The sequence below is a fragment of the Aulostomus chinensis genome, chromosome 21 (assembly GCF_037954235.1).
Source record: "Aulostomus chinensis isolate RoL2024-O1b breed Wild chromosome 21, RoL_Achi_v1.0, whole genome shotgun sequence".
In the NCBI taxonomy this organism is placed as follows: Eukaryota; Metazoa; Chordata; class Actinopteri; order Syngnathiformes; family Aulostomidae; genus Aulostomus; species Aulostomus chinensis.
The window spans coordinates 9,084,216-9,103,293 of NC_141340.1; the positions used below are offsets into that span (position 1 = coordinate 9,084,216).

General features: G+C 44.5%; 1 protein-coding gene across 1 annotated transcript; it reads left to right on the forward strand.

The window, feature by feature from the left end:
• The first annotated feature begins 833 nt into the window (after nucleotides 1-833).
• On the forward strand, nucleotides 834-18,770 carry LOC147241580 (glycine--tRNA ligase-like). Its single transcript, XM_086191069.1, has 17 exons — nucleotides 834-939; nucleotides 2,135-2,236; nucleotides 2,336-2,438; nucleotides 2,557-2,698; nucleotides 2,789-2,877; nucleotides 4,049-4,122; nucleotides 4,211-4,356; nucleotides 4,434-4,583; nucleotides 4,665-4,827; nucleotides 5,529-5,693; nucleotides 5,774-5,880; nucleotides 15,940-16,086; nucleotides 16,161-16,246; nucleotides 16,328-16,437; nucleotides 16,543-16,636; nucleotides 18,170-18,360; nucleotides 18,435-18,770. The coding sequence occupies exons 1-17, from the start codon at nucleotides 895-897 to the stop codon at nucleotides 18,546-18,548; spliced, it is 2,028 nt and encodes a 675-aa protein (XP_086047195.1). The 5' UTR covers nucleotides 834-894; the 3' UTR covers nucleotides 18,549-18,770.
• The last annotated feature ends 308 nt before the right edge of the window (nucleotides 18,771-19,078 follow it).

The following is a 19,078-nucleotide window of genomic DNA, read 5'->3' on the forward strand; positions in this document are numbered from 1 at the left end:
CTTCTCAATGCTGTCCCCCAAAATTTACTGGGTTCTTTCGGGGACTGTGTTACACGGCTTTACCAGGTTTGGTGAAATTCAGCTGCATGGTTTTTGAGTAGATTTGGTAAAAAGTGTGGCTGCGCGACACAACTTTCACGGTCCTCGCAATTATGAAAAAACTGGGAGTTGCACGAAATTGACCGCCGTTTTACGGCTGCCGAAAAACTGGGGCTGCCGCATTTATCAACTGGGCCAGGTGAGGGATCATACACTATCAGACCACTAGATGGCACTGGATGCTCCATTATCAGTAAAAAAGAAGAGTCTCCTCCTGTGCTGGAGCCCTGAGCAAGGCACCAAGCTCCACCCGCTGTAATTAAATGTTGTGTGTGACCAACTGAGGTTTGAGATTTGAACCAAAAGGAAAACACCCTAAGCTGGACATGTTCTATATGAAGTGGGGTGTGAAGATTAAATGCCCTTCTGCAGTTTAAGTTCTGTTGCAAAAGCACGCCAATGAGCAGGTTTTGTTGTCGGGTGTATTTTTGCACAACTGTAATTGCTCTTCATCAGATGAACAATAATGCTACTAAAAGTTGGATGATCAAAAGGTTCCCAGCAGTTGGATTCAGCCTGTGCCCCCTCATTGAGTCGGTCCGCCCCTGCCACCCTCTCCCCAGTTTGTAATCTCTATTGAGAAGTGAAACCTTCATTGTCTTTGTTGGGAATGTAGTGAATGTAACACTGAGCTTCCTGGATGATGCAACTCAAAGCCTCGGTTTCAAACAGCATTGCCGGTTAGTGAGTAGAAGCAAGCACCTCCCCTTCTACTCCTTCTCCCTCTACTTGAGGACAACACAGGCAGAGCTGCACAGCTGGCAGCCAGGAGAGACCTCTCATATTCGTGTCACCATGGAAGAAGTGCTGGCGCCTCTGAGGGAGGCTGTGAAGGTCCAGGTGAGTCTACCTGAATACACACCAGCATAGTCATAGGGATTAATTAGTGTCTTTGACATGGAGGTAACACTGTTGGGAGTTCATTTAAGTGACTTTATCATTAAAATTAAAAAAAAAAAAAATTCTCAACTGCAGATGTTTCAGAGGTATTTTGCAGGAACTAGGGCTGCACAACTTAAATGTATGAAATGACATGTTTTATTTTGTTGAACAAAATTAATTGTTAATTAGTGGCTCTGTGGTGCAGTGGTTAGCACTGTCGCCTCACAGCAAGAAGGCACTGGGTTTGAGCACAGGATCTTTCAGTGTGGAGTCTCCATGTTCTCCCTGTTCCTGTGTGGGTTCTCTCTGGTACTCCAGTTTCCTCCCACAGTCCAAAGACATCAAGAGGGGACGATGCTGATTGATACTCTAAATTGACTGTAGGTGTGACTGTGAGAGTGAATGGTTGTCTGTCTCTATGTGTTGGCCCTGCGATGGACTGGTGACCTGTCCAGGGTGAACCCCGCCTCTTGCCAGAAGGCTGCTGGGATAGGCTCCACCCACCCCCACACCCACCCCGCGACCCTTCATAGGATAAGCAGGAGAAAATGGATGGATGGACATTGATAGATCACATCAAAAATCACACACTATTCAAAACATTCATATTCAAAGATGTTTTCTGAAGTATTGAGAGGATGATTTATGGGCAGGATGTCACTGTAGCACCACAATATTTAAGTTTAATAGGTATTTTATAATATTTATTCTAGGAGCTACTTCCTATAACCCCTATCTAGGAGTTTAAGACTCAGGCTTGGTCAGTCCCCACAGTAACATACAGCTAATGCACAGAGATTTAAAACCAAATTGTCTCATTGTTTGGATGTGTTGTTGCAGAAAGACATTCAGGACTGTTTCGTATTTGAATGCAGGCTGAAGGTCTTGATGGTAAAAGCAGAGCCAAACATGCTAAACCGAAACTGCAACCTTTTGCTGCACCTTGGTAGCTCTTTCCAGGGTGAGTCAGTCCCCCTTGGGTTTGGGCATGTTTAAAGAATAAAATTTAAAAAAAAAAAAACAACAACAACAACAAAAAACACCTGACTATTAAAGCACATGCGGCTCGGTGGCTCACTGTGCATGTTTCTGTTGTATCGTCATTGTGTGTAATCAGTGTGACTGGGATCCAAACGTGTGTGTGTGTGCGCAGGGTAACTTGGTGCATCAGTTGAGGGGACAGGGCGCCTCAGAGCTGGAGCTGAACAAAGCTGTTGCAGAGCTGAAAGCACGCAAGAAAGCTCTTGAAGCAAAGGTCAGATTTCATATTATCCTGATGATCTTCACTTTCAAGAGGACTGTTTTCTTCTTGTAAGTGAATAAGAAAACTGTGCGATCCTCCCCTGGCTTGTAGGAGCTGTCCCTGCAGCCTAAAGATGACACAGTTGACCGGGTGAAGATGGAGGACACCTTGAAGAGGAGGTTCTTTTATGATCAAGCTTTTTCCATATATGGAGGTAAATTACCATAACTGGCCATGTAGAGAGGAAAGACAAAGCACCGAAAAGTCTTAGGAGTAAAGTTCCAGACTTGAATACAAGATGTGATGGTGACCAGGCTGTGTGTGTGTCTCAGGGGTGAGCGGTCTGTACGACTTCGGCCCTGTGGGCTGCTCTCTCAAGAACAACATCCTGCAAGTGTGGAGGCAGCACTTCATCCAGGAGGAGCAGATCCTGGAGATCGACTGCACCATGCTGACCCCTGAGCCCGTCCTCAAGTAGGTGGCTCCTCAACACCAACACCGGTATCCGTCGTTTAATCCAGACTGAGAAAATAAGGATTAAAGCCCAAAAAATCTTCCTTCCAGGACGTCGGGGCATGTGGACAAATTTGCTGACTACATGGTGAAAGATGCCAAGACAGGAGAGTGCTACCGCGCCGATCACCTCCTAAAAGGTGAACTCAGTCAGAGAATTTAAATAAGCCCCGAGCAACTTGTTCATTTATTTCGCAGCAAGGTGTCAAATTCATTTGTCAGAGCAAGGATGACCGCAACACTTCCTCTAAAATAATTAGCATCTGAGCTGTGAGGTGCCACAGACACACTTCTGGGTTGTTCTTTTTTTTTCTGTGCAGAGCAAATTAAGAGAGAATATTTTAGAGAATTTTTAAGGACAGGCTTTAACCTGCCTGACGCAGTGTGTCCCTGAGGAGAGGTCTGGGTGGGGCTCAAATTCTTTTGCTGAACTGGGTTTTCAAGCGTTTCTTGTCGAAATTTTTGTCTTCACAAGATTCAATTAAGAAGAAGCCTGAAATAAATCACTGTCAGAGTGGATTTTTGCAGTTATTAACATTTACTGTCCATGTTTACTTCCATTTCTGAACCATTTAAGATGTAATGTCTTGTAAGAATAAGTCAGCAAATTAGAAAATATCTGTTCGGTAAATCACCCGTCCAGGGTGAACCCCGCCTCTCGCCGGAAGGCAGCTGGGATAGGCTGCAGGCCCCCCCCCCCCCCCCCCCACGACCCTGAACAGGAGATAAGGGGCAGAAAATGGATGGATAGCAGATTCCTTTTCCTAATTTCCTAATATAGCTGAACAAATAGCATGTTCAGCGCTGAACAAAACAGACCGAATTTGTTTCATCCCTGAGTGAGCGTACAAACTGAGTTTGTGGAAAACCCAAAAGCTCCCTCACGTGGCTCATTCGGGTACTGCAAAAATAATTCAAACTATATATTGTAATGTTTTATTAAACTGAACTCTGGAAAGAAGTTCTGCGTATTTATTTAGCAACCCAAACACCCAGTTTTTTTTAAAAGATTAAAATTTAAAAACAAATTGAACATTTGGTCTTTAAAATTTGAATAAATGTTATTTGAAAATACAATTTTTAAAAAGAAGAAAATATAACTCGTATTTTTAGATTTTTTTAATGCACATAATGCTAAAATGTTTGTATTTGTTTACATTCTTGACACTCATTGTCTTACTGTTTTTTGCGCAAATTCATTCAAGAAGTTCTTGCACTGAAATGAAGCTGCTGCTCACAAAATGAACATCGTGTCTTCAGAGGCAAATCTCCTCGTAGAAGCTGCTAAATCAGATGTTTGTCTCCTCGCAGCTCACTTGAAAAAACTGACGTCTGACGAGAACTCAGCAGAGAAGGTCGCTGAGATGGATGACGTCATCACTCAGGTGTGCGTCCGACATTTCACGCGCTCCTTTGGTTGATGAGGAAACTGACGCCTGCTGGCTGAGTTCAAGGCTGCTGTCTGTGTTTCAGATGGACAACTACACCCAGCAGGAGTTGGCCGATCTGTTTATCAAGTACAACGTCAAGGCTCCCTCCACAGGAAATGACCTCACACCCCCCATCTCCTTCAACCTGATGTTTCAGACGTCTATCGGGCCTGGAGGTAACATGCCTGGGTAAGGATCAACATCTGGGATTGAAGTGTTCATGTGTAAGAAATATTTGTTTGAAGTAAAATGATTGGACTTCTCAGGTACCTGAGGCCTGAAACCGCACAGGGAATGTTTCTGAACTTTAAGCGTCTGCTGGAATTTAACCAGGGAAAGCTTCCCTTTGCCGCCGCTCAGATAGGAAACTCCTTCAGGAATGAAATCTCTCCTCGCTCGGGACTCATCCGTGTTCGGTAGGATGAAACTCCTTTAAATCAATCATCAGTAAATGAGGATGAACGCACGGTGAGGTCGTTAACTTCTCCTGCCTGCAGAGAGTTCACCATGGCTGAGATCGAACACTTTGTGGATCCAAATGAGAAGAATCACCCTAAATTCCATCACGTGGCTGATCTGGAGATCCTCTTGTTCTCCTCCAAGGCTCAAACGAGCGGACAGTCGGCTCAGATCATGAGGCTGGGCGATGCTGTGCAGCAGGTAGGAATCTTTTGTTACTTTGTGTGTTTGTGGGCACTGATGCTCTCCTAGAGGAGCTGCTTTTCCTGTTCCATGCAATGTGACTTTTTTTTGTTAATTAATCAATGCATGAACAGAAGAAAGTTATAAGTTACATGCAGATTTTGTGGAGTCTCCATGTTCTCCCTGGTCCTGTGTGGGTTCTCTCTGGTACTCCAGCTTCCTCCCACAGTCCAAAGACATCAAGAGGGGACGAGGCTGATTGATACTCTAAATTGACCGTAGGTGTGACTGTGAGTGTGAATGGTTGTCTGTCTCTACGTGTTGACCCTGTGATGGACTGGTGACCTGTCCAGGGTGAACCCCACCTCTCGCCTGAAGGATCATGAGAGAGGCACCAGCCCCCCCCCCCCTCCCCCCCTTTGGTTACATCATTTATTAGGGCCTGAGCCTGAAGGTACTTCAGGCGAAGACCCTGTTATGTTTGTTACTATTCTTATATTTCCACTTATTTCTCTTTTCCTCATGCTTTTATTTCTGTTTATGTCTCTATATATAACATTTTGCTACTCCTTTGCTGCTGTGAATACCACAGGTTTCCCTTTAGTGGGGCTAAGAAACAATTACCTCAACAAATTGAGTAGAAAGAGTAAAAAGTAATGATACATTTGTGTGTGTGTGTGTGTGTGTGTGTGTGTGTGTGTGTGTGGGGTCTGCTGAAGGGAGTCATCAACAACTCTGTGCTGGGTTACTTCATTGGAAGAATCTACTTGTACCTGATTAAAGTTGGTCTGTCCAAAGACAAAGTTCGTTTCCGTCAGCACATGGAGAACGAGATGGCTCACTATGCCTGCGACTGCTGGGACGCCGAGTCCAAAACTTCCTATGTAAGTCCTTCAGTTCTATTCTCTCTCTCTCGTTGAGGAAGGAACAGTCAGGAACAGTTCTTGGTTGTTTTCTCCTTCAGGGGTGGATCGAGATTGTGGGCTGTGCTGACCGCTCCTGCTTTGACCTCTCGTGTCACTCCAGAGCCACCAAGGTTCCTCTGGTGGCAGAAAAGCCCCTGAAGGAACCCATATCCTCCTAATCTGTTAGAGCCTGAGATTTCGTATTCCTACTGTTACTTGTTGTTTGTTCGGCAACACAAAATGACTAAATGTGAGCCACTAGGATGATTTTCATGGTGCACAAATCTTCCCCACACTGCGGTCAGTGTTGTGGTCTGCTGCCTCTGTCTGGGTACCCCAGCCTAACCTTCCTCTTTGTTTTGAGTTTAGTCTTTTGTTTTGTCTCTCATGGTTAATAGCTTCAATACGAGAGGATGGAACACAAACCAAAACCCAAACCAAATGTCTCATTTCAACTTTTATACACTCGTACCACTAATAAAAAGATAAGTCTAAGGGCCTGGGCTTGGGTGAGCAGCTGGGAGGTTTGGGGGAATGCGCTTGCTGATGTAAAAGCTTTATCAGAGAGCAAATGTCGTGTATCGCAGTGCAAAATTATAACTTTGCTCCACCTCAAGAACTGCAGTGAAGGGAAAGGTCCATTATGTTAAACTATTGACGTGGCTTTTCTCCATATCAGAATTGTATATCACATGGTTTGTTGTGGCAGGAGAAAAATTGCAATCATTCTATATTTGTAAGTTGCTGCTCCGTGTAATATTAGGTTTGGTTTGGACATTCATCACTTTACACTTGAAATTTTTATTCAGAAACTGAAAGTAAAAGAGTGAGGTTTATTTATTTTTTACCAACAGTACCTGTCAGTCACATTCTGTGTCACTGGTTTCCACTGGCTCCCCCTTGTATTGTGACCAGGGTCAAGTGAAAGTCAAGGTGATGCCTGTGATGCCTGTGAAGTTGTGAAATCCCTCTGAAAGGGTCCTGTGATCTGTGCTTGATGTCTGTTGCTGGAGAAAGGAGGCAGTGACTGGCTGATGGCAGTTTGTTTTCAGTTACAACGACGTCATCACGACGAATCATTAACGTGGAAGAGGATGAGTTATTTCTGAGGCCTAAATGAGTCTCTTTGCAAAGTAAGGACGCCTGAGTACCACATGATGACATCAAATGTTTGCTTGGTAGTGGTTAAACATTTTTGGTAGAAAATAAAGGAGGTACAGTGCTGTGCCATCAGTGTCTGATTTATTAAAGTTAAACAACTAACAGCAATGATTTGCTAGCGTTGGCTAATTGCGCCCCGCAAAAAAACACAGTGCCTTGGGTGCCTACTTCCGGTACTTCGTCAGCTCTGGTTCCGACTTCTTTTTCACTAGTTTCTCGGTGTTTTCAGCTGCATTGCTGCTGCGCTTTAGCCACATCTCCATCGTTACAGTGTGTCGTCATGGCAGGTTATTGACGAGTGATGCTGGATCAATGGGTAAAACTAACTTGGTTTTGGGAGAGTCCGTTTTTTTTAAGGATATTAAAATTGAACACTGAGAAAATACAAATGTATGTTCATACACTGAATTTTATATTGAAACATTTTAAAATATAATTATTTCTCGAGACTTAATTATTATTTGGATTACTGCTTTTTTAAAAATATATATATTTTTGTAAAGCTTCATGTACCCCCTGGAGTACCTCCACGTACCCCCATTTGAGAACTAGTGAAATAGGCTGTCAATACACAACATATTCCTCCCCCTTCCCCTTTACTTTGACATTCCCTTAAACAAAATATGCATATGCATGTAACCTTAACTACGGAGAGAGGGTAGACTACCTCAATCCGGACTGAACCCTGGGGATTATTCTGCCCCAATGATGATGGGTTAGTCGCTACACTATCATACCAGTTGCATGTAACCTTAACTACGGAGAGAGGGTAGACTACCTCAATCCGGACTGAACCCTGGGGATTATTCTGCCCCAATGATGATGGGTTAGTCGCTACACTATCATGCCAGTTGCATGTAACCTTAACTACGGAGAGAGGGTGGACTACCTCAATCCGGACTGAACCCTGGGGATTATTCTGCCCCAATGATGATGGGTTAGTCGCTACACTATCATGCCAGTTGCATGTAACCTTAACTACGGAGAGAGGGTGGACTACCTCAATCCGGACTGAACCCTGGGGATTATTCTGCCCCAATGATGATGGGTTAGTCGCTACACTATCATGCCAGTTGCATATAACCTTAACTACGGAGAGAGGGTGGACTACCTCAATCCGGACTGAACCCTGGGGATTATTCTGCCCCAATGATGATGGGTTAGTCGCTACACTATCATGCCAGTTGCATGTAACCTTAACTACGGAGAGAGGGTGGACTACCTCAATCCGGACTGAACCCTGGGGATTATTCTGCCCCAATGATGATGGGTTAGTCGCTACACTATCATGCCAGTTGCGTGTAACCTTAACTACGGAGAGAGGGTGGACTACCTCAATCCGGACTGAACCCTGGGGATTATTCTGCCCCAATGATGATGGGTTAGTCGCTACACTACAATGACAGTTTTTCAGGAGGTCGTCCGGCCTTGTCATCAGTGCAGGCCTTGGTGAGCCTGGAACAGTGTCGGCTTCTGCAGGTTGCTTCTGCGGCACTTCTGTTGATTGATGTTGTTCCTGAAAGGAAGTGGATTTCTGTTTGCATGTTGTTGATGATGGTGAAGCAGAGAGGTCTTATACATCCCCTGTAGTTTCAGTCATTGTGGAACTTGATTGGGATCCCAGAACCCTGATCTCATTCAGAACTGGATGATCAAAGACAGGACGACTGAAGTCTGTGATGGCTGTGCAGGTCATGACTCAGAATTGGTGTGATGTCAGGAGCTCCAGTGGTGGCTGCTACCATGTGGTCCTTCTGAGTACAGCTTCTGTTTTTTTTAACGTTTAAATTTGCTCTCAGGCTTAAATAGTGGGGTTTCTACAAATTGTATTCTGAACTACGTTGACACTTTTGTTTTCCTTTTTTTATTACGGGTCCAATGGCTTGGGACAGGGAAAAAAGCCAAAACTTGGAAAAGAGTTGCCATTTTTGGAGAACTGGTTCCCTAATGCATAAAATACATTAATTCCCACACATATGACATTGGAAGCCCTGCTGTGTTTTAAAATGGTGGTTGCTAAGAAGGGGCTGAATTGAACACTGAATATAAAATTCAGTGTATGAACATACATTTGTATTTTCTCAAACATTTTAAAATATAATTATTTCTCAAGACTTAATTATTATTAGGATTACTGCTTTTTTAAAAATATATATATTTTTGTAAAGCTTCATGTACCCCCTGGAGTACCTCCACGTACCCCCATTTGAGAACTAGTGAAATAGGCTATCAATACACAACATATTCCTCCCCCTTCCCCTTTACTTTGACATTCCCTAAAACAAAATATGCATATGCATGTAACCTTAACTACGGAGAGAGGGTAGACTACCTCAATCCGGACTGAACCCTGGGGATTATTCTGCCCCAATGATGATGGGTTAGTCGCTACACTATCATGCCAGTTGCATGTAACCTTAACTACGGAGAGAGGGTGGACTACCTCAATCCGGACTGAACCCTGGGGATTATTCTGCCCCAATGATGATGGGTTAGTCGCTACACTATCATGCCAGTTGCATGTAACTTTAACTACGGAGAGAGGGTGGACTACCTCAATCCGGACTGAACCCTGGGGATTATTCTGCCCCAATGATGATGGGTTAGTCGCTACACTATCATGCCAGTTGCATATAACCTTAACTACGGAGAGAGGGTGGACTGCCTCAATCCGGACTGAACCCTGGGGATTATTCTGCCCCAATGATGATGGGTTAGTCGCTACACTATCATGCCAGTTGCATATAACCTTAACTACGGAGAGAGGGTGGACTACCTCAATCCGGACTGAACCCTGGGGATTATTCTGCCCCAATGATGATGGGTTAGTCGCTACACTATCATGCCAGTTGCATGTAACCTTAACTACGGAGAGAGGGTGGACTACCTCAATCCGGACTGAACCCTGGGGATTATTCTGCCCCAATGATGATGGGTTAGTCGCTACACTATCATGCCAGTTGCATATAACCTTAACTACGGAGAGAGGGTGGACTACCTCAATCCGGACTGAACCCTGGGGATTATTCTGCCCCAATGATGATGGGTTAGTCGCTACACTACAATGACAGTTTTTCAGGAGGTCGTCCGGCCTTGTCATCAGTGCAGGCCTTGGTGAGCCTGGAACAGTGTCGGCTTCTGCAGGTTGCTTCTGCGGCACTTCTGTTGATTGATGTTGTTCCTGAAAGGAAGTGGATTTCTGTTTGCATGTTGTTGATGATGGTGAAGCAGAGAGGTCTTATACATCCCCTGTAGTTTCAGTCATTGTGGAACTTGATTGGGATCCCAGAACCCTGACCTCATTCAGAACTGGATGATCAAAGACAGGACGACTGAAGTCTGTGATGGCTGTGCAGGTCATGACTCAGAATTGGTGTGATGTCAGGAGCTCCAGTGGTGGCTGCTACCATGTGGTCCTTCTGAGTACAGCTTCTGTTTTTTTTAACGTTTAAATTTGCTCTCAGGCTTAAATAGTGTGGTTTCTACAAATTGTATTCTGAACTACGTTGACACTTTTGTTTTCCTTTTTCTATTACGGGTCCAATGGCTTGGGACAGGGAAAAAAGCCAAAACTTGGAAAAGAGTTGCCATTTTTGAAGAACTGGTTCCCTAATGCATAAAATACATTAATTCCCACACATATGACATTGGAAGCCCTGCTGTGTTTTAAAATGGTGGTTGCTAAGAAGGGGCTGAATTGAACACTGAATATAAAATTCAGTGTATGAACATACATTTGTATTTTCTCAAACATTTTAAAATATAATTATTTCTCAAGACTTAATTATTATTAGGATTACTGCTTTTTTAAAAATATATATATTTTTGTAAAGCTTCATGTACCCCCTGGAGTACCTCCACGTACCCCCATTTGAGAACTAGTGAAATAGGCTATCAATACACAACATATTCCTCCCCCTTCCCCTTTACTTTTGACATTCCCTTAAACAAAATATGCATATGCATGTAACCTTAACTACGGAGAGAGGGTAGACTACCTCAATCCGGACTGAACCCTGGGGATTATTCTGCCCCAATGATGATGGGTTAGTCGCTACACTATCATGCCAGTTGCATGTAACCTTAACTACGGAGAGAGGGTGGACTACCTCAATCCGGACTGAACCCTGGGGATTATTCTGCCCCAATGACGATGGGTTAGTCGCTACACTATCATGCCAGTTGCATATAACCTTAACTACGGAGAGAGGGTAGACTACCTCAATCCGGACTGAACCCTGGGGATTATTCTGCCCCAATGATGATGGGTTAGTCGCTACACTATCATGCCAGTTGCATGTAACCTTAACTACGGAGAGAGGGTGGACTTCCTCAATCCGGACTGAACCCTGGGGATTATTCTGCCCCAATGATGATGGGTTAGTCGCTACACTATCATGCCAGTTGCATATAACCTTAACTACGGAGAGAGGGTGGACTACCTCAATCCGGACTGAACCCTGGGGATTATTCTGCCCCAATGACGATGGGTTAGTCGCTACACTATCATGCCAGTTGCATGTAACCTTAACTACGGAGAGAGGGTGGACTACCTCAATCCGGACTGAACCCTGGGGATTATTCTGCCCCAATGACGATGGGTTAGTCGCTACACTATCATGCCAGTTGCATATAACCTTAACTACGGAGAGAGGGTAGACTACCTCAATCCAGACTGAACCCTGGGGATTATTCTGCCCCAATGATGATGGGTTAGTCGCTACACTATCATGCCAGTTGCATGTAACCTTAACTACGGAGAGAGGGTGGACTTCCTCAATCCGGACTGAACCCTGGGGATTATTCTGCCCCAATGACGATGGGTTAGTCGCTACACTATCATGCCAGTTGCATGTAACCTTAACTACGGAGAGAGGGTGGACTACCTCAATCCGGACTGAACCCTGGGGATTATTCTGCCCCAATGACGATGGGTTAGTCGCTACACTATCATGCCAGTTGCATGTAACCTTAACTACGGAGAGAGGGTGGACTACCTCAATCCGGACTGAACCCTGGGGATTATTCTGCCCCAATGATGATGGGTTAGTCGCTACACTATCATGCCAGTTGCATATAACCTTAACTATGGAGAGAGGGTGGACTACCTCAATCCGGACTGAACCCTGGGGATTATTCTGCCCCAATGATGATGGGTTAGTCGCTACACTATCATGCCAGTTGCATGTAACCTTAACTACGGAGAGAGGGTGGACTACCTCAATCCGGACTGAACCCTGGGGATTATTCTGCCCCAATGATGATGGGTTAGTCGCTACACTACAATGACAGTTTTTCAGGAGGTCGTCCGGCCTTGTCATCAGTGCAGGCCTTGGTGAGCCTGGAACAGTGTCGGCTTCTGCAGGTTGCTTCTGCGGCACTTCTGTTGATTGATGTTGTTCCTGAAAGGAAGTGGATTTCTGTTTGCATGTTGTTGATGATGGTGAAGCAGAGAGGTCTTATACATCCCCTGTAGTTTCAGTCATTGTGGAACTTGATTGGGATCCCAGAACCCTGATCTCATTCAGAACTGGATTATCAAAGACAGGACGACTGAAGTCTGTGATGGCTGTGCAGGTCATGACTCAGAATTGGTGTGATGTCAGGAGCTCCAGTGGTGGCTGCTACCATGTGGTCCTTCTGAGTACAGCTTCTGTTTTTTTTAACGTTTAAATTTGCTCTCAGGCTTAAATAGTGGGGTTTCTACAAATTGTATTCTGAATTACGTTGACACTTTTGTTTTCCTTTATCTATTACGAGTCCAATGGCTTGGGACAGGGAAAAAAGCCAAAACTTGGAAAAGAGTTGCCATTTTTGAAGAACTGGTTCCCTAATGCATAAAATACATTAATTCCCACACATATGACATTGGAAGCCCTGCTGTGTTTTAAAATGGTGGTTGCTAAGAAGGGGCTGAATTGAACACTGAATATAAAATTCAGTGTATGAACATACATTTGTATTTTCTCAAACATTTTAAAATATAATTATTTCTCAAGACTTAATTATTATTAGGATTACTGCTTTTTTAAAAATATATATATTTTTGTAAAGCTTCATGTACCCCCTGGAGTACCTCCACGTACCCCCATTTGAGAACTAGTGAAATAGGCTATCAATACACAACATATTCCTCCCCCTTCCCCTTTACTTTTGACATTCCCATAAACAAAGTATGCATATGCATGTAACCTTAACTACGGAGAGAGGGTGGACTACCTCAATCCGGACTGAACCCTGGGGATTATTCTGCCCCAATGATGATGGGTTAGTCGCTACACTATCATGCCAGTTGCATGTAACCTTAACTACGGAGAGAGGGTGGACTACCTCAATCCGGACTGAACCCTGGGGATTATTCTGCCCCAATGATGATGGGTTAGTCGCTACACTATCATGCCAGTTGCATGTAACCTTAACTACGGAGAGAGGGTGGACTACCTCAATCCGGACTGAACCCTGGCGATTATTCTGCCCCAATGATGATGGGTTAGTCGCTACACTATCATGCCAGTTGCATGTAACCTTAACTACGGAGAGAGGGTGGACTACCTCAATCCGGACTGAACCCTGGGGATTATTCTGCCCCAATGATGATGGGTTAGTCGCTACACTATCATGCCAGTTGCATGTAACCTTAACTACGGAGAGAGGGTGGACTACCTCAATCCGGACTGAACCCTGGGGATTATTCTGCCCCAATGATGATGGGTTAGTCGCTACACTATCATGCCAGTTGCATATAACCTTAACTACGGAGAGAGGGTGGACTACCTCAATCCGGACTGAACCCTGGGGATTATTCTGCCCCAATGATGATGGGTTAGTCGCTACACTATCATGCCAGTTGCATATAACCTTAACTACGGAGAGAGGGTGGACTACCTCAATCCGGACTGAACCCTGGGGATTATTCTGCCCCAATGATGATGGGTTAGTCGCTACACTATCATGCCAGTTGCATATAACCTTAACTACGGAGAGAGGGTGGACTACCTCAATCCGGACTGAACCCTGGGGATTATTCTGCCCCAATGATGATGGGTTAGTCGCTACACTATCATGCCAGTTGCATGTAACCTTAACTACGGAGAGAGGGTGGACTACCTCAATCCGGACTGAACCCTGGGGATTATTCTGCCCCAATGATGATGGGTTAGTCGCTACACTATCATGCCAGTTGCATGTAACCTTAACTACGGAGAGAGGGTGGACTACCTCAATCCGGACTGAACCCTGGGGATTATTCTGCCCCAATGATGATGGGTTAGTCGCTACACTATCATGCCAGTTGCATGTAACCTTAACTACGGAGAGAGGGTGGACTACCTCAATCCGGACTGAACCCTGGGGATTATTCTGCCCCAATGATGATGGGTTAGTCGCTACACTATCATGCCAGTTGCATGTAACCTTAACTACGGAGAGAGGGTGGACTACCTCAATCCGGACTGAACCCTGGGGATTATTCTGCCCCAATGATGATGGGTTAGTCGCTACACTATCATGCCAGTTGCATATAACCTTAACTACGGAGAGAGGGTAGACTACCTCAATCCGGACTGAACCCTGGGGATTATTCTGCCCCAATGATGATGGGTTAGTCGCTACACTATCATGCCAGTTGCATATAACCTTAACTACGGAGAGAGGGTAGACTACCTCAATCCGGACTGAACCCTGGGGATTATTCTGCCCCAATGATGATGGGTTAGTCGCTACACTATCATGCCAGTTGCATATAACCTTAACTACGGAGAGAGGGTAGACTACCTCAATCCGGACTGAACCCTGGGGATTATTCTGCCCCAATGATGATGGGTTAGTCGCTACACTATCATGCCAGTTGCGTGTAACCTTAACTACGGAGAGAGGGTGGACTACCTCAATCCGGACTGAACCCTGGGGATTATTCTGCCCCAATGATGATGGGTTAGTCGCTACACTATCATGCCAGTTGCGTGTAACCTTAACTACGGAGAGAGGGTGGACTACCTCAATCCGGACTGAACCCTGGGGATTATTCTGCCCCAATGATGATGGGTTAGTCGCTACACTACAATGACAGTTTTTCAGGAGGTCGTCCGGCCTTGTCATCAGTGCAGGCCTTGGTGAGCCTGGAACAGTGTCGGCTTCTGCAGGTTGCTTCTGCGGCACTCCTGTTGATTGATGTTGTTCCTGAAAGGAAGTGGATTTCTGTTTGCATGTTGTTGATGATGGTGAAGCAGAGAGGTCTTATACATCCCCTGTAGTTTCAGTCATTGTGGAACTTGATTGGGATCCCAGAACCCTGACCTCATTCAGAACTGGGACGTCAAAGACGGGACGACTGAAGTCTGTGATGGCTGTGCAGGTCATGACTCAGAATTGGTGTGATGTCAGGAGCTCCAGTGGTGGCTGCTACCATGTGGTCCTTCTGAGTACAGCTTCTGTTTTTTTTAACGTTTAAATTTGCTCTCAGGCTTAAATAGTGGGGTTTCTACAAATTGTATTCTGAACTACGTTGACACTTTTGTTTTCCTTTTTCTATTACGGGTCCAATGGCTTGGGACAGGGAAAAAAGTCAAAACTTGGAAAAGAGTTGCCATTTTTAAAGAACTGGTTCCCTAATGCATAAAATACATTAATTCCCACACATATGACATTGGAAGCCCTGCTGTGTTTTAAAATGGTGGTTGCTAAGAAGCGGCTGAATGAGAATGCAGAGGCTTATATTGTGTAGTGCAAAAAAGTGGAGCATTGTATTGCATTCTCTGATATGACCACTGGGTGTCGTCAAAGTCAGTATTGTGGATACTAAAGTACAAAATCACTGGGCAAAATGTTGCCTACTTGAAATGTTTTCAGCCCTTCATGAAGACTAAACTTCAACTAAGGACACTGCAAATGCGACTGTAGGAATAGTTGGCTTTTATGCTTTCTTTATCTGCTTCAACTGTAAAAAAGAATCTACATTTTTCTGAAAATGCTCGATGTGAGCCTTTACTCACAGGTTCTTTATCACTGTCAGCAGAACACATTTATGCTGTTACCCCCTCCTGCTTTATTCCTTAATGCCTTTACACAAAGTAGTCAATGTTGTCAAGTTTGAGCCCAACAAAGGAGCCATCGGAATGGCATTCAAAAAGGAAGCCAAGTTGGTTCTGGAATACCTGGAAGTCTGTGATGAATGTTACATCAGTGAGCAGGAGAAGCGTCTCAATGAAGCTGGGTAAGTTTGAGCTGGTAACGACAGGAACAAAAAAAGAATTCAGCTCATTTTATTGAACGGGATTTTGTCTGCAGAGAGTTCCAGATCGAGACCGAAGGCAAAACATTCCGACTGACCGCGGACATGGTCAGTGTGAAGAGGTTCCAGAAAACGTTGCATGGTAAGAGCCTGGTTCAGAGCGGAACGGTTGAGTCTGTGTGTCATTCTTCAGGGAAAAATATTCATCTCTGTTTCCCCACAGTGGAGGAGATCGTTCCTAATGTGATTGAGCCGTCGTTTGGCATCGGTAGAATCATGTACTCCATCTTTGAGCACTCCTTCCACACCCGGCAGGGGGACGAACAGCGGACAGTAAGACAGTTTCAAGAAACAAATCTTTTTTTTACCCCAACTGAGTCATAAATATTGACTGCAATTGTGTTTTCTATTAATGAAGATGATTTATTTCCTGTCCAGTATTTCAGTTTTCCTGCCGCAGTAGCTCCTTATAAATGTTCCATTCTTCCTTTGAGCCAAAACCAGGAGTTTATGCCATTTGTCCAACAACTATGTGAGTATGCTCCTGACTTTCACATTTCAATACGAAAACATTGAGTATAAAAGCGAGAAGATGAAACTTTTTGTATTACAGTGTCTATAAAGCTACACTTATGTTAGATATTTGGAGAGTTGCATTGATTCAGATGTTTCCAACGGTGTTTGCACTCTGAGAAATCTGTACCGCGTGTTTGATTTGGTTTCTTGTCCAACTTGTTCTATCCTCGTGGCCTCTTCAAGTTGCTAACACGTTCAACATGCTAATAACACTGTTAGAAGGATGGTTTTGACTCCACAATTTAATTTGCCACATATGTAGATTAAGTACTTCTTACTTTACACAATTTAACAATATTCAATAATGTTTTCATACCGGTAATTCTCTTCATGGGCTCAAGGTGTGAATGGAGGGCTGAAGGGGTGACACCAGGCTTCTCGTCCTGCTCTGTCACACATAAACAACACAGCAGTGCTCTCTTGTGGGAAAAACATGTAACTGCATGTCTAAACGACAATACAAGTGTTTCCATCCATCCATCCATCCATTTTCTACTGCTTATCCTGTTAGGGGTCGCGGGGGGGGGGGGGGGGGGGGCTGAGAGGCGGGGTTCACCCTAATTTATTCTTTAAAACATCCCCAAACCGAAGGGGGGCCTGAATCATCTTGGAAAAAAAACTAAGGAGGTGCAGCAAAAGGTTGCAGTGTCGGTTTAGCAGTGCTTCGGTTTAGCTCTGCTTTTACCATCAAGACCTTCAGCCTGCATTCAAATACGAAACAGTCCTGAATGTCTTTCTGCAACATCACATCCAAACAATGAGACAATTTGGTTTTAAATCTCTGCACAGTCGCTGTATGTTACTGTGGGGATTGATCAAGCCTGAGTCTTGAACTACCAGATAGGGTTTATAGGAAATCGCAATATTTGTTAAAGTCTATAGCTGGAGCCTATCCCAGCAGCCTTTGGGTGAGAGGCGGGGTTCACCCTGGACGGGTCACCAGTCCATCACAGGACCAACACATAGAGACAAACAACCATTCACACTCACAGCCACACCTACAGTCAGTTTAGAGTGTCAATCAGCCTCATCCTCTCTTGATGTCTTTGGACTGTGGGAGGAAGCTGGAGTACCAGAGAGAACCCACACAGGAACAGGGAGAACATGGAGACTCACACAGACAGATCCCGTGCTGGAGCCGGGGCTTGAACCAGGAACCTTCTTGCTGTGAGGGGACAGTGCTGACCACTGCACCACTGTGCCGCCCAAAACATGTTTAATAACATAATATTTCATGTGGATTACACTAGCATTGCACGTTAAATAGGACTACAAATAAAACATACTTATTAATTACTTCCACATCATTTCCTCCTCTGTGAACATTTTTTCTGCTTGGGGTGCGTCATACATTAGAGTCAGCCATGATCCTCTTTGACAAGGTCAAAGGTCAGGAATCTCAATGATTGTATGCGGTTATACGTGTGAAGATGCCCCCTAGTGGCAGAAATGAGATAACATTTTTGTTGTTCTTCCTCTCTCTGTTAAGCTGAGGCGATGACCAAAAACGGTGTGTCTCATAAGGTGGACGACTCCTCTGGATCCATCGGGAGGCGCTACGCCAGGACAGATGAGGTCGGGGTGGCCTTCGGCATCACCATCGACTTTGACACCGTGAACAAGTCGCCTCACACAGCCACCCTGAGGGACCGTGACTCTATGAGGCAGATCAGGGCCGAGGTAGGGCGTTAAATCACATTCCTTCACATTCCTCTGTTTTTGTTTGGACAATAATTCACATCATTCTACCGCAGGTCACCGAGTTGCCAGGGCTGATTCGAGACCTGGCTAACAGCAGCTCGACCTGGGCTGAGGTGGAGTGCAGGTACCCCATCTTTGAAGGACAGGAGACCAGCAAGAAGGACTAACTAAACTGGGAATCCACGACACCAATTAAGATTTAACGTGAAGTGAAGTGATTTCCTCAAATATCACTTTAGGTATCTTATATTTTAAATTCAGGAAATTCTTTGTGGATTATTTCTGAGGATAAACATAGGCTTGTTCAGGGACTGTATCTTCATCAGACATTTATTCTAGTGCATATTTTAATACTCTGTGATTGCTTGACCTTTTTCAATAATACACATGTGCTTCTACAATCTGGGCTTGAGCTGCGTTGTGTTTTCAGCTGCAGTGTTAATGATGTATTTCACTGTGACGTATCTTTCGACTGTATTGTTTTGCTGCTCAGTTTTCATGGCAGAATGCGAAGCATGGACGTCTGGCTTCAGCTCTAAATTGCAACAGGCTTAGACCCTCTCCCAAAACAGACCTGGAAGCCGGGATTATGGAAAATAACAATGAGAGTACAAGACAGAGGGTACTTAAATTTGAAAATCACAAATAAGAAAAAGAAAGTCATCATTTGCTGCTCAAACCCCATTTAATTCGTCGG

Bases quoted from the DNA above. Each gene is read 5' to 3' on its own strand.
- LOC147241580 (XM_086191069.1), top strand. From the start codon at position 895: ATGGAAGAAGTGCTGGCGCCTCTGAGGGAGGCTGTGAAGGTCCAG. The intron at 5,694-5,773 runs GTAAGTCCTTCA...TTTCTCCTTCAG, and splicing joins CCGAGTCCAAAACTTCCTAT to GGGTGGATCGAGATTGTGGG. The intron at 16,637-18,169 runs GTGAGTATGCTC...CTCTCTGTTAAG, and splicing joins GCCATTTGTCCAACAACTAT to CTGAGGCGATGACCAAAAAC.